Source organism: Pristiophorus japonicus, unplaced genomic scaffold, assembly GCF_044704955.1.
Source record: "Pristiophorus japonicus isolate sPriJap1 unplaced genomic scaffold, sPriJap1.hap1 HAP1_SCAFFOLD_348, whole genome shotgun sequence".
NCBI lineage: Eukaryota > Metazoa > Chordata > Chondrichthyes > Pristiophoridae > Pristiophorus > Pristiophorus japonicus.
Window position 1 is genome coordinate 75,701 of NW_027253303.1, and position 13,136 is coordinate 88,836.

Below are 13,136 nucleotides of genomic sequence, written 5' to 3' on the forward strand. Positions count from 1 at the left end.
GAGAGAGAGGGGCACAGAGAGAGAGAGAGGGGCACAGAGAGAGAGAGGGACACATAGAGAGAGAGGGGCACATAGAGAGAGGGGCAGAGAGAGAGAGAGGGGCAGAGAGAGAGAGGGGCAGAGAGAGAGAGAGAGGGGCACAGAGAGAGAGAGAGAGGGGCACAGAGAGAGAGAGAGGGGCACAGAGAGAGAGAGAGGGGCACAGAGAGAGAGAGGGGCACAGAGAGAGAGAGGGGCACAGAGAGAGAGAGGGGCACAGAGAGGGAGAGGGGCACAGAGAAAGAGGGGCAGAGAGAGAGAGGGGCACAGAGAGAGAGGGGCACAGAGAGAGAGAGGGGCAGAGAGAGGCGCACAGAGAGAGAGAGGGGCAGAGAGAGAGAGGGGCAGAGAGAGAGAGGGGCAGAGAGAGAGAGGGGCAGAGAGAGAGAGGGGCAGAGAGAGAGAGGGGCAGAGAGAGAGAGGGGGGCACAGAGAGAGAGAGGGGCAGAGAGAGAGAGGGGGGCACAGAGAGAGAGAGAGGCAGAGAGAGAGAGGGGCAGAGAGCGAGAGGGGGCACAGAGAGAGAGGGGGCAGAGAGAGAGAGGAGGCAGAGAGAGGGGGGCACAGAGAGAGAGGGGCAGAGAGAGAGAGAGAGACGGGCACAGAGAGAGAGAGAGGTACATAGAGACGGGGCACAGCGAGAGAGGGGGCACAGAGAGAGAGGGGCACAGAGAGAGAGGGGCACAGAGCGAGAGAGGGGGGCAGAGAGAGAGAGAGGGGGCACAGGGGGAGAGTGGGCACAGAGAGAGAGGGGGCACACAGAGAGAGAGGGCACACAGAGAGAGGGGCACAGAGAGAGAGGGGCACAGAGAGAGAGGGGCACAGAGAGAGAGGGGCACAGAGAGAGAGAGGGGCACAGAGAGAGAGGGGCACAGAGAGAGAGGGGCACAGAGAGAGTGGGCACAGAGAGAGAGGGGCACAGAGAGAGAGGGGCACAGACAGAGAGAGGGGCACAAAGAGAGAGAGGGGCGGGGGGGGCAGAGAGAAAAAGAGGGGGGCAGAGAGAGAAAGAGGGGCAGAGAGAGAAAGAGAGGGTCAGAGAGAGAGGGGCAGTGAATATAAGCCTAGTTGATCCAGTCTTTCTTCATATGTCAGTCCTGCCATCCCGGGAATCAGTCTGGTGAACCTTCGCTGCACTCCCTCAATAGCAAGAATGTCCTTCCTCAGATTAGGAGACCAAAACTGAACACAATACTGTTTGATAGTAAGATTCCCAGGTTAAAAGGGTGAAATTATGAGACAGGTTGCATAGACTAGGCTTGTATTCCCTGGAGTGTGGAAGGTTAAGGGTGATCTAAGGGAGGTGTTTACGCTAAGTTAGTTGACAGGGTAGACAGAGAGAAACTATTTCCTCTGGTGGGGGAATCCAGAACAAGGGGGCATAACCTTAAAATTAGAGCCAGGCCATTCAGGGGTGATGTCAGGAAGCACTTCTTCACACAAAGGGTAGTAGAAATCTGGGACTCGCTCCCCAAAAAGCTGTTGAGGCTGGGGGTTAAATTGAAAATTTCAAAACTGAGATTGATAAATTTTTGTTAGGCAAGAGTATTACGGGTAAATGGAGTTAAAATACTGATCAGGCATGATCTAATTGAATAGTGGAACAGGCTCGAGGGGCTGAATGGACTACTCCTGTCTCTATGATGGTGTAAAACGGATCCGATCCGATTGACCACCTGTTAAACATCCTTGCCAAATCTCCTTTCCCATTGAAGTCAATGAACACTGTATCATGGGGTTTGATCTAATCTCCCCCGAAGCTAAAATGACCCCCATACTCTTAAGGGGAAAAAGTTTCAGTGTCCCTCCCAAGTGCCTTCGTCCCTGAAATCAAATGGGGCAGAAGACCCTCCCAAAGGAACAGATGAATTTACCGTTATTGGGAGACAGACTGACAGGGCTGTTGTCCACCTTGATGGATCTCTTCTCTGTTACTTCCACCTTGGAAGGTGACCGTGTTGGAGAATCTGAGGGCAACAGACACAACAGGTTAGCACTGTAGTCGAGAGGCTCTGAATATATTGCTGCCACTGGGCTGGAGTTCAAGTATTAGGTGACCACCATGGGCAGTGAATCTTGGTGACACCCAGTTGGAAAGATAGGTGAACTTCTTTATACAGAAGTACATAGAATGTACAGCACAGACACAGGCCAACTGGTCCGTGCCGGTGTTTAGAAACATAGAAACATAGAAAATAGGTGCAGGAGTAGGCCATTCGGCCCTTCGAGCCTGCACCGCCATTCAATGAGTTCATGGCTGAACATGCAACCTCAGTACCCCATTCCTGCTTTCTCGCCATACCCCTTGATCCCCCTAGTAGTAAGGACTATATCTAACTCCTTTTTGAATATATTTAGTGAATTGGCCTCAACAACTTTCTGTGGTAGAGAATTCCACAGGTTCACCAATCTCTGGGTGAAGATGTTCCTCCTCATCTTGGTCCTAAATGGCTTACCCTCTTATCCTTAGACTGTGACCCCTGGTTCTGGATTTCCCCAACATTGGGAACATTCTTCCTGCATCAAACCTGTCTAAACCCGTCAGAATTTTAAACGTTTCTATGAGATCCCCTCTCATTCTTCTGAACTCCAGTGAATACAAGCCCAGTTGATCCAGTCTTTCTTGATAGGTCAGTCCCGCCGTTTGGGCTCCACACGAGTCTCCTCCCACCTCTCTTCATCTCACCCCATCAGCATAACTCTCCATTCCTTTCTCCCTCGTGTGTTTATATCCAGGTTCCCCTTAAATGCATCTATGCTTTTCATCTCAACTATTCGCTGTGGTAGCAAGTTCCACATTCGAACCACTCGCTAAGTAAAGAAGTTTCTCCTGAATTCCCTACTGGATTTATTTGTGACCAACGTTCCCGTTAAGCTGCACCGCCTTTCAACGCACAAACCACACATGCACGGTATTTTGAATGGGCCGCTTGGCGGCAAAAGAAAATACAGGGAACATTGTGACTGTCTTAAATTTATGGCCCAAAGTTTTGGTCTCCCTCACGAGTAGAAACATCTTCCCTACACTGACCCTGTCGAACCCTTTCATAATCGCAAAGACCTCCATCAGGTCACTCCTCAGCCTTCCCGTTTCTAGAGAAAGAGCCCAGGTTGCTCTCTCTTTCCTGATGGGTTTAACCTCTCAGTTCTGGTATCATTCTTGTTCCAAATATTTACATCTTCTCCAGTGTCACTATATCCTTTTTATGATTATGGAGACCAGAACTGTGCAACAAGGACAAAACTCAACATTTTTCCATCCAAACTGCTGAGCACACAGAAGCTGCTTCGTAGGCAGTCCCTTGTATCAAGGATGACTTGCTTCCACACCAAAAAGGGATGAGTTCACAGGTGTTTCAATGAAGGACCTGATATTCCAGATCCCGAACTACACGTTGAAGGGTGGAAGATGCCTGTGTGTGGATTTTTTTTTAACGTGTGGTGGCCGTTGCACACCAATCACTACAGGGAGCAGCGCGAGCTGGTGCAGGAGGGCGACGACTTGGAAAAGCGCGACTGGATTGGACGTCACCAAAGTCCAGGTCGCCGATCGGAACGTGGACAGGTACAGCAGGAGAGGCGGCAAGCAGCAGAGGAGCGGTGAGGTCGGGGCGAAGGAGCGGCGAGAGATTGTAGAGCAATGTGATCGGGACCCAGGAGAGGCGCGGGTTCGGGGCCCAGACGTTAAGGAGGTTAGGCTTGTAAAAATGGAGACTGTGAAATGTTTTCACGATGATGAAAAGATTGACAAAAGGTGTCCAGGTGAGTTGTTCCTTACAACCTACCACTTTCACCAATCTTTGGGTCACCTGTCCTCCTAATGTTTCCTTCTTTAGCTCCGTATCAGTTTTTGTCTGATTACACTCCTGTGAAGCGTCTTGGGACATTTCTACTATGTTAAAGGCGCTATATAAATGCAGGTTATTTATGTCAAAGGACTCAAATATCAGGAGGTAAAAATCAAAATGTTTGAGTTAAAAAGTCAGTGAAACTTTTCACCCAAAGTGCAATCGACTTGTGCAACAAGTTACCAGTGAACACCACTGACTGAGGGGTTTCTGGAGAAGAGTTTGAGGGAAATGGTGAGAAGGTTGGTCGCGGGGTTGTTTGATCAGAAATGGACAAATGTGTTGGATTTAATGACCTTCGCCTGCTCCTAAAATGCCTTGTGTTTTTATCGAACCCACCCACAGAAGAATCTGGTCACACATATTTTCTATGGCAACAGAACCCGACCTGAATCTGCAAAGGCAACAGACGCATCTATGCGCTGTGCTAACACGGCATTGAAAGAACAAAGCTATTCATTAACACGCTGGATTCATGCCAGTGCTCAGGCAGCTCTCCCTCTCTGTGTGAGTCTCACATACACTGTTTTGAATTCCATGCGACTGCAACTATGCACAATGCTTTAATCTCTCCTCTTTGCCACTGTCTTGCAATTGGTCAAAAAAAAGTACCAATCACCATGGAAACCCATGCACATTCACTCAATCAACTCTCAACGATCAACAATCAAACACTCACACAACAATGAGGTAAGCCCGTCAATCAGCCCCCCCCTCACGTTCGGGAAATATGGTCAAGCTGCATGAGTCCAAACCAGACCGAACGTTTTGGAAAAAGATGGGCACTTGTGCGATTGGCAGGGACGGATTCAGGGCCTGATGGGTCTGGGGCAACTGATCCTAACGGGCCGATAGTTATGTTTGTTCATGTTCATTACATTACATATATGATTCTGATTCTGAGTATGAAAACATAGGCCGATATATTCAACAATGAAAGCATATATTCTGCATCAAGTAGGTATATTATCAACATAGGTAGTCCCTCGAAATCGAGGAAGACTTGCTTCCACTCTAGAAGTGAGTTCTCAGGTGACTGTACAGTCCAATACGGGAACTACAGTCTCTGTCACAGGTGGGACAGACAGGGGTTGAAGGAAAGGGTGGGTGGGGAGTCTGGTTTGCCGCACGCTCCTTCCGCTGCCTGAGCTTGTTTTCTGCAGGCTCTCGGCAACGAGACTCGAGGTGCTCAGCACCCTCCCGGATGCTCTTCCTCCACTTAGGGCGGTCTTTGGCCAGGGACTCCCAGGTGTCGGTGGGGATGTTGCATTTTATCAGGGAGGCTTTGAGGTTGTCCTTGAAACGTTTCCTCTGCCCACCTGGGGCTCGCCTGCCGTGTAGGAGTTCCGAGTAGAGCGCTTGTTTTGGGAGTCTTGTGTTCTGGTTCTGATTAACATTGCAATACTAGATTTCTATACATATATATAAATAGTAAAGATCTTGTCTCTGCAAAAACAGGTATGTACACATTAGGCCAATAAACAATATTTTCCTCGGTCTTGTTTTTCCTCTCTTATTGTCTATTCTGTTCAGCCTATTTGGGAGGCCTTATATTTTTTTCCCAACATTTATTTGGTGAGCCTGCAGCTGCAGCCCCATCCGCCCCGCGGTTAATCCACCCCCATGGTTAATCCGCCTCACGGTTAATCCGTCCCGTGGTTAATCCACCCCCATGGTTAATCCACCTCGCGGTTAATCCGTCCCGCGGTTAATCCACCCCCATGGTTAATCCGTCCCGCGGTTAATCCGCCCCGCGGTTAATCCACCCCCATGGTTAATCCGTCCCGCGGTTAATCCGCCCCGCGGTTAATCCACCCCCATGGTTAATCCGCCTCGCGGTTAATCCGTCCCGCGGTTAATCAGCCCCATGGTTAATCCGCCTCGCGGTTAATCAGCCCCATGGTTAATCCGCCCCGCGGTTAATCCACCCCCATGGTTAATCCGCCTCGCGGTTAATCCGTCCCGCGGTTAATCCGTCCCGCGGTTAATCAGCCCCATGGTTAATCCGCCCCGCGGTTAATCAGCCCCATGGTTAATCCGCCTCGCGGTTAATCCGCCCCCATGGTTAATTCGTCCCGTGGTTAAACCGCCCCGTGGTTAATCCGCCTCGCGGTTAATCCGTCCTGTGGTTAAACCGCCCCGTGGTTAATCAGCCCCTAGTGATTGGAACACTTCACACATAATGCCGCCTTCTATAAAATCCAGGGTTTAAAATACAGACCACTTTTCCAATTATTTTTGAAATATGATCGTAAAACATTCCCAGAACTAAATCTTCCAATTCATACCTGGAAGAGACGGCACCCTATCATCAAGAGGAGCACAAAAAGATATAGAAGTCTTACCCAGCTTTCCATCCATTCTGGGCCGGGATTGGATAGTTGTTACTGTTGTTACTATAGTTCCGTCAGGCATTATGGTTCGATCCATTTCGATCTTTTTTGTAGGGGTAACAGTTGTTCGCAGAGGGACCAGTGATTGGACTGTCTTGGATTCTGCAGCCTCTACATAAACCAACTGCAAAAAATAAAATCCATTGTTGTTATTCATCATCACACACGGTCTCTCGAATGGGGATGACTTGCTTCCACATGAGTTCACAGATGTTTCAATGAAGGACCCGATATTCCGGTCCTGGGTGGAAGATGCCTGTGCGAGGATTTTTTTAACGTGGGGCGACCGTTGCACATCAGCCACCACACGGGCTCGACAGAGCTCGGCCTTTATCCAGTGGCCAGGGTTACCCAAAATGACTGGAGACCTGCTCTGCTGCATGGACCTAGTGAGCGCACATATCGCAGTATGGGCTGGCCCGTGCTGCCCCTGGGCCCTCGGCTTTTCTGGGTACATGGTTCTATCTCTAATTTTCCTCCCTTACTTCCGACCTTCCTGAAGGTAGTGACTCTCTTAGGGGGCAGAGTTTCAGGTTAAGGGATCGTCCATTTAGGTCTGAGATGAGAGGAAATTTCTTCACTTAGAGGGTTTTGAATCTTTAGAATTCTCCACCTGAAAGGGCTGTGGATGCTCAGTTGATTCAAGACTGAGATCGATAGATTTTTGGATACTAAGGGAATCAAGGGATACAGGGATTGGGCGGGAAAGTGGAGTTGAGGTAGAAGATCAGCCATGATCTGATTGAATGGCGGAGCAGGTTCGAAGGGCCGTATGACTTACTCCTGCTCCTATTTCTTATGTTCTTATGTTCATGTTTCCATGGCCACCATCAAACTTCTGCTATCTTGCTCACGAGGCATTTTTGATGGTGCGTGTTGGCGAGCAGTTCAACTGTCGGCACCATCACAGCTGTGCTCTGCACAGGCCGGGGATTGAACCTGGATCCTGGCTGGCCTCTGTGGCTTAGCCATTCACTACTTAAAGGTGAGGAAGCCTTTCATTCCTTCGTTATATTCAGTTTGAACTTGCTCACACTTTCTGTGCCATTGCTGAGAGGAGGATGCACCTGTTAAACGGAAGATGTTCATGGTCTCGAGCCGGTTTATACATTGCGTCAGCTATTGGCAAATTCACACCAAGAATGGAAGGAAAGGAAAAGATTTGAATCTTTCAGCTTTAGAAAAAATATATATTCATGTGATGTGGGGCATTGCTGGCAAGGCCAGAATTTATTGTCTATCATAATTGTCCTTGGAAATGTGTCACACCTGAATGACATTTCAGAGGGCAGTTAAGAGTCAACCACATTGCTGTGTGTCTGGAGACACATGTCGGCCAGATCGGGTAAGGACGGCAGATTTCCTTCCCTAAAGGACATTAGTGGATTTTTTAATGACAAACCGGTAGTTACACGGTCACCACTGCTGATACGAAGCTTTTTATTCTGCATGTATTTAATTCATTGAATTTAAATTCCCCAGCTCCCGTGCTGGGATTTGAACTCATGTCTCGGGATCATTAGCCTCTGGATTACTAGCCCAGTAACATGACCACTATGCTGCCGTTCCGTTGAGTGTGCAGCTGGATCCTCCGGAGAATTCCAGCGCCTCCTGGTTAAAGACGGGAAACCAGAGGCCAAGGAGGAGCCACAGGAGGCTAAAAGTAGGGTGACTATATTTCCTAAACCAAATCCAGGGACACACAGGGTGGGAGCACAGTAAAGTAGCCAGGGCAGAAAAAAGATTGCAAAGCATAGTGAGGTAAATTTTTTAGCAGCCTATATTTTAACAGTTGCACATATGCACTACAAGTGTGCATATAATTACCATGGATGTGATGTCAGACTATTGAAACGCATTCAGATACCGGTTATAAATAATACAATAACACCGTTGAGTCCCTTGACCTGAAACTGTGATTATGTCGAACGGTATGATGCACATACATTCCAATGATTGTGGCTCTAGTCTATTCGGGGACAGGTTTCTTGAACCAGGGACTCTTCCGAACACATTGTTTGTCCGACGACACCGTACCTCACAAGAACATAACGTAAGAAATAGGAGCAGGAGTCGGCCATTTGGCCCCTCGAGCCTGCTCCGCCATTCAATAAGATCGTGGCTGATCTGATCATGGGCTCAGCTCCACTTCCCTGCCCGCTCCCCATAACCTTTTACTCCCTTATCGCTCAAAAATCTGTCTATCTCCGCCTTGAATCTATTCAATGACCCAGCCTCCACAGCTCTCTGGGGCAGAGAATTCCACAGATTTGCAACCCTCAGAGAAGAAATTTCTCCTCTTCTCAGTTTTAAATGGGCGGCCCCTTATCCGGGAGCTGTCTCCGGGAAACAGGGTTGCATGATCACTCTAACTCAAAGGAAGCAGAAATGGGGAAAGTTAAATGAAATGAAAAAGCTATAGGCAGGACAGTGAGGTTACCTCCAGTGAGACTGATCCAGCGGGAGTGTTTGACAACCCCTGAGCGGCCGCTAATGGAAAGTTCTGGCATCCTGAAGGTGATCTCCGAGATAAATCCAGTGGGATCATGCTCTGCCCCAATAACGTGCCTGCAAAAGAATGAACGGGCTATGTGATTCCTATTTATATTCTGTTACTGCCAAGAGCAGGCCAGGGTGCTTCATATAGAAAATAGGTGCAGGAATAGGCCATTCGGCCCTTTGAGTTATTTGACACACCACTATTCGACCTTCACACACTCCAACAGGCCAACAAGCTGGCTTCTCCTCCCTTCAATGACCCAACCAAGATCGCGACATTGACATAGTGAAAAGTCATGGACATAAATTCACGCCCCGTCACTGCATGGCATCACATTCCGTCAATCCATCAACCCACTTTGCCAGTGCGCCAACCAGCTCTTAGTCGCTTTTTAGCGTCAGTGACATTCCCCTGATTTTCTTACACGGGGTGCAATCCATCTTCCATGAAACAATTTGTATTTAAATAGCGCTTTCAACATACTAAAACATCCCAAAGCACTTCACAGGAGCGATTATCAAATAAAATTTGACACTGAGCCATATAAGGAGATATTAGGGCAGATAACCAAAAGCTTGGTCAAAGAGCTAAGTTTTAAAGTGTGTCTTAAAGGAGTAGAGAGGCGGAGAGGTTTAGGGAGGGAATTCCAGAGCTTAGGGCCCAGCAGCTGAAGGCATGGCCACCAATGGAGAGAGTAGAAATGAGCCTACCCATTAAGAACGCCCTCACTAGTCCTGCCAACCAGCGAAAAATGGTATTAAAGAGTCAAGCTGTTTTTTCGGCGCACTGACCTGAAACGCGCCAACTTTGCGCGCTGGAAAGGGCTCCAGAAAAAAGGGGCCCCATCCTGGCCGCTCTTCGGAGTCCCCGGAGTCGTGGCGTGGCGTGCAGTCTATGGGGGGGGGGGGGGCGGAGCATCAGGCCAGCGCAGAAAGCACTGCCGGCATCTGCGCGCATGCTCAGTGAAGTCTGGGCGCATGCTCCTGCCCTCCCAGCGCGTCCTGTGGGCTGTGAGCAGGACCCGATCTCGCAGCCCCTATTCCCGGCCGAAGGGACGCCCCGATCTCGCCGCAACCTATCTCCGGCCGAGTGGCCTCCCGCACCGGCCGGCCCGCCGAGTTCCCGGGCCTAGGTAGGACTTCGGTTTTATTTTTTATTTAGTGGTTGTGCGTGCTTCAAGAGTTTTGATTGGGGGTGGGGGGGAGGAAGAGGAGAGTTTGGGGAGGGGGGGGGAAGAGAGAGTGTTTTATATACCAGCATCTTTCTCTCTCTGGCTACCCCGCCCCCCCACCTCCCCACCCCTATGACATCGCGGCCAGCAGTTCGCATTCCTCTGATAGGATTTACTTCATTCTTATTAGTATTTTAATTGTTTGAGCTTTTCCTTGCAATGTTTGGTGCTTGGTTGTTGAGGTCCTCTCCAGTTCCCTTCCCTCCCCTATCGCTGCCCCAACGTCTGCCGAATGTGCACTGCTTTTTCTTCACTGCCCGCAAGGTTTTTCAGAGCTGGCCACATACGCTGATCAAAGTCGATGTGGAGTACGTTTTTGCTGGCTAAAGTGGCATAAATGGCCAAAACTGGCAGAGGTGTCTGGGAATGCCCCCTTTTGGAAAAAAAAACAACTAAAAAACATCATACCTAACTGACTTACTCTGGAGCAAATTTTGGGGGAAAATGGCATTTTTTTAAACTTACACCAGACAAAACAACTTACTCCAAAAAAATTGCTGCAAGTCATGGCCAAAATTGGGCCCAAAGATTCAACGCTGTTCGTTTGTATTCCGTTTATGTGCACAAGGAAAATTCCCGATTCACGAATGAATCAGCTGTAAGTTCAGATCCCGATGTCTGGATTGCTGCACATGTCAGATTAGGTGGAAGTGAGATTTTGCAGAGCTCACCAGGACAGCCGAGGATAATTGGAATCGGGTAACATCCCGAGTTACAGGTATCACTCAATCTCACTGAAGGAACATGAGGGAGCAGCAGTCAGCATAAGTAAATGCAGGAGTGCCAAGTCAGTGTCGAATTATGTCCCAATCTTTTTACAAGACGACCAATTCTGACCCAGGTTCTGTTTATGTTACACTGGTTCTGGACTCCCAACATTTTCACATTAAATTATCTATGTTCAGTGCCTCATAATCTACTCGATTATAAAAGTCTTGCCTCTGAGCCAGTAGGTTGTGGGTTCAAGTCCCACTTCAGAGACTTGAGCACAAAATCTAGGCTGACACTCCAGTACTGAGGGATTGCTGCATTGTCAGAGATGTTGTCTTTCGAACGTTAAACTGCTCTCTCAAGTCGAAGAAAAAAGGTCTGATGGCACTATTCGAAGAAGAGTAGGGGAGTTTTTTTTTAAATTCGTTCCGGGATGTGGGCGTCGCTGGCAAGGCCGGCATTTATTGCCCATCCCTAATTGCCCCTTGAGAAGGTGCAGTCCTGTGTGGTGAAGGTGCTCCCACAGTGCTAAGGAGGGAGTTCCAGGATTTTGACCCAGCCACGATGAAGGAACAGCGATATATTTACAAATTACGAAGGTGTGTGACTTGGAGGGGAACGTGGAGGTGGTGGTGTTCCCATGCACCTGCTGCCCTTGTCCTTCTAGGTGGTAGAGGTCATGGGTTTGGGAGGTGCCGCTGAAGAAGCCTTGGCGAGTTGCTGCAGTGCATCTTGTAGATGGTACACACTGCAGCCACGGTGCGCCGGTGGTGGAGGGAGTGAATGTTGAAGATGATGGATGGGGTGCCAAACATGCGGGCTGTTTTGTCCTGGATGGTGTCGAGCTTCTCAAGTGTTGTTGGAGCTGCACTCATCCAGGCAAGTGGAGAGTATTCCATCACACTCCTGACTTGTGCCTTGTAGATGGTGGAAAGGCTTTGGGGAGTCAGAAGGTGAGACACTCGCCACAGAAAACTCAGCCTCTGACCCGCTCTTGTTGCCACAGTATTTATGTGGCTGGTCCAGTTAAGTTCCTGGTCAATGTTAATGGTAGGGGATATGACAATGATAATGCCGTTGAATATCAAGGGGAGGTGGTTAGACTCTCGCTTATTGGAGATAGTCATTGCCTGGCACTTGTATGGCACGAATGTTACTTGCCACTTATCAGCAAGCCCAAGAAAGTTATCCCGGTGTCCTGGCCAGTATTTATCCGTCAAACAAGATCACTTAAAAGAAAGATTATCTGGATCATTGTCATATTGCTGTTTGTGGGAGCTTGCTGTGCGCAAATTGACTGCTGCGTTTCCTACATTGCAACAGTGACTACACTTCAAAAGTACTTCATTGGCTGTAAAACGCTTTGGGACATCCTGAGGTAATGAAAGGCGATATATAAATGCAAGTACTTTCTTCCTTTCCCAATTAGTCTAATGAATGAGGACCTTCTTGACCGAGCCAACACTTACTTTCACTTCGCTCCGACTTTTCCACGATTTTCATTTTCATCTCTCTGCTTCTTGCTCCCAGCTCACTGGCAAAAAAACACACAACACATCAGGGGAAAACTCACTTTACTCAAGCGATACAAACACAAGATATTGCGGGAGCTGGAAATCTGAAATAAAAACAGAAAATGCTGGAAACACTCAGCAGGTCAAGCAACATCTGCGGAGAGAGAAACAGAGTTAACGTTTCAGGTTGGTGATATACCTGTGAGGGATCTTAATACCAGAACAACCATTGTACGGCGATGGGGAGAGAGCAAGGGGAGTGGGACTAATTGGATTGTACTCTCAAAGTGCCGGCACAGGCCCGGTGGGCTGAATGGCCTCCTTCTGTGCTGTGTGATTCTATATTTATGGAAATGGGTCATTGGCATGTGATGCCACCCCTTTTTGCAGCTGGAGTGGGAATATTAGCTGCACTGGATGCAGGAGAGATTGTTCACCAGCCAGACAGAGGTGGAACATTCCAGGTAACTCCAAGATCCGGCACTTCCAGCGGGAATTGTTCTCAGAGGCCGCGCGCTTCACAAAATCGTGGCGCGCACGGCCTGTGATCGCCGGTTATAGAGTTCTGGAATCGCAGAATCACTCCTTCAGATAAGTGTGTTGTCATCGGACCTATTGTAGCATATTGATGCAACAAGTAAAACTGCAGTGAAGCCAATACCGTTCATCGCTCTAGTTCCGTGATACTGTTAGTTCCTCACGTCACAGATTGTTTCACCTCGTGGGGGAATCTAGAACTAGGGGGCATAGTTTCAGAATAAGGGGTCGACCATTTAAAACTGAGATAAGGAGGAATTTCTTCTCAGAGGGTCATGAATCTTTGGTATTCCTTAGCTCAGAGAGCTGTGGAGGCTGGGTCATTGAATATATTTAAGATGGAGATAGACAGATTCTTGAACA

General features: G+C 48.6%; 1 protein-coding gene across 3 annotated transcripts in view; it reads right to left on the reverse strand.

Annotated features, from left to right (window-relative positions):
• c2cd2l (c2cd2 like) overlaps nt 1-13,136 on the reverse strand; it is a 158,149-nt gene that overhangs the window by 7,557 nt on the left and 137,456 nt on the right. For 2 of the 3 annotated variants that reach the window (XM_070872671.1, XM_070872672.1), the window contains 4 exons: nt 12,192-12,256; nt 8,721-8,848; nt 6,233-6,404; nt 1,914-2,006 (listed from right to left, as the gene is read on the reverse strand). In XM_070872671.1, the coding sequence (XP_070728772.1) occupies nt 1,914-2,006; nt 6,233-6,404; nt 8,721-8,848; nt 12,192-12,256 (458 nt within the window). The remainder of the gene's footprint in view (nt 1-1,913; nt 2,007-6,232; nt 6,405-8,720; nt 8,849-12,191; nt 12,257-13,136) is intronic. The other variant, XM_070872673.1, reaches the window with a different exon arrangement.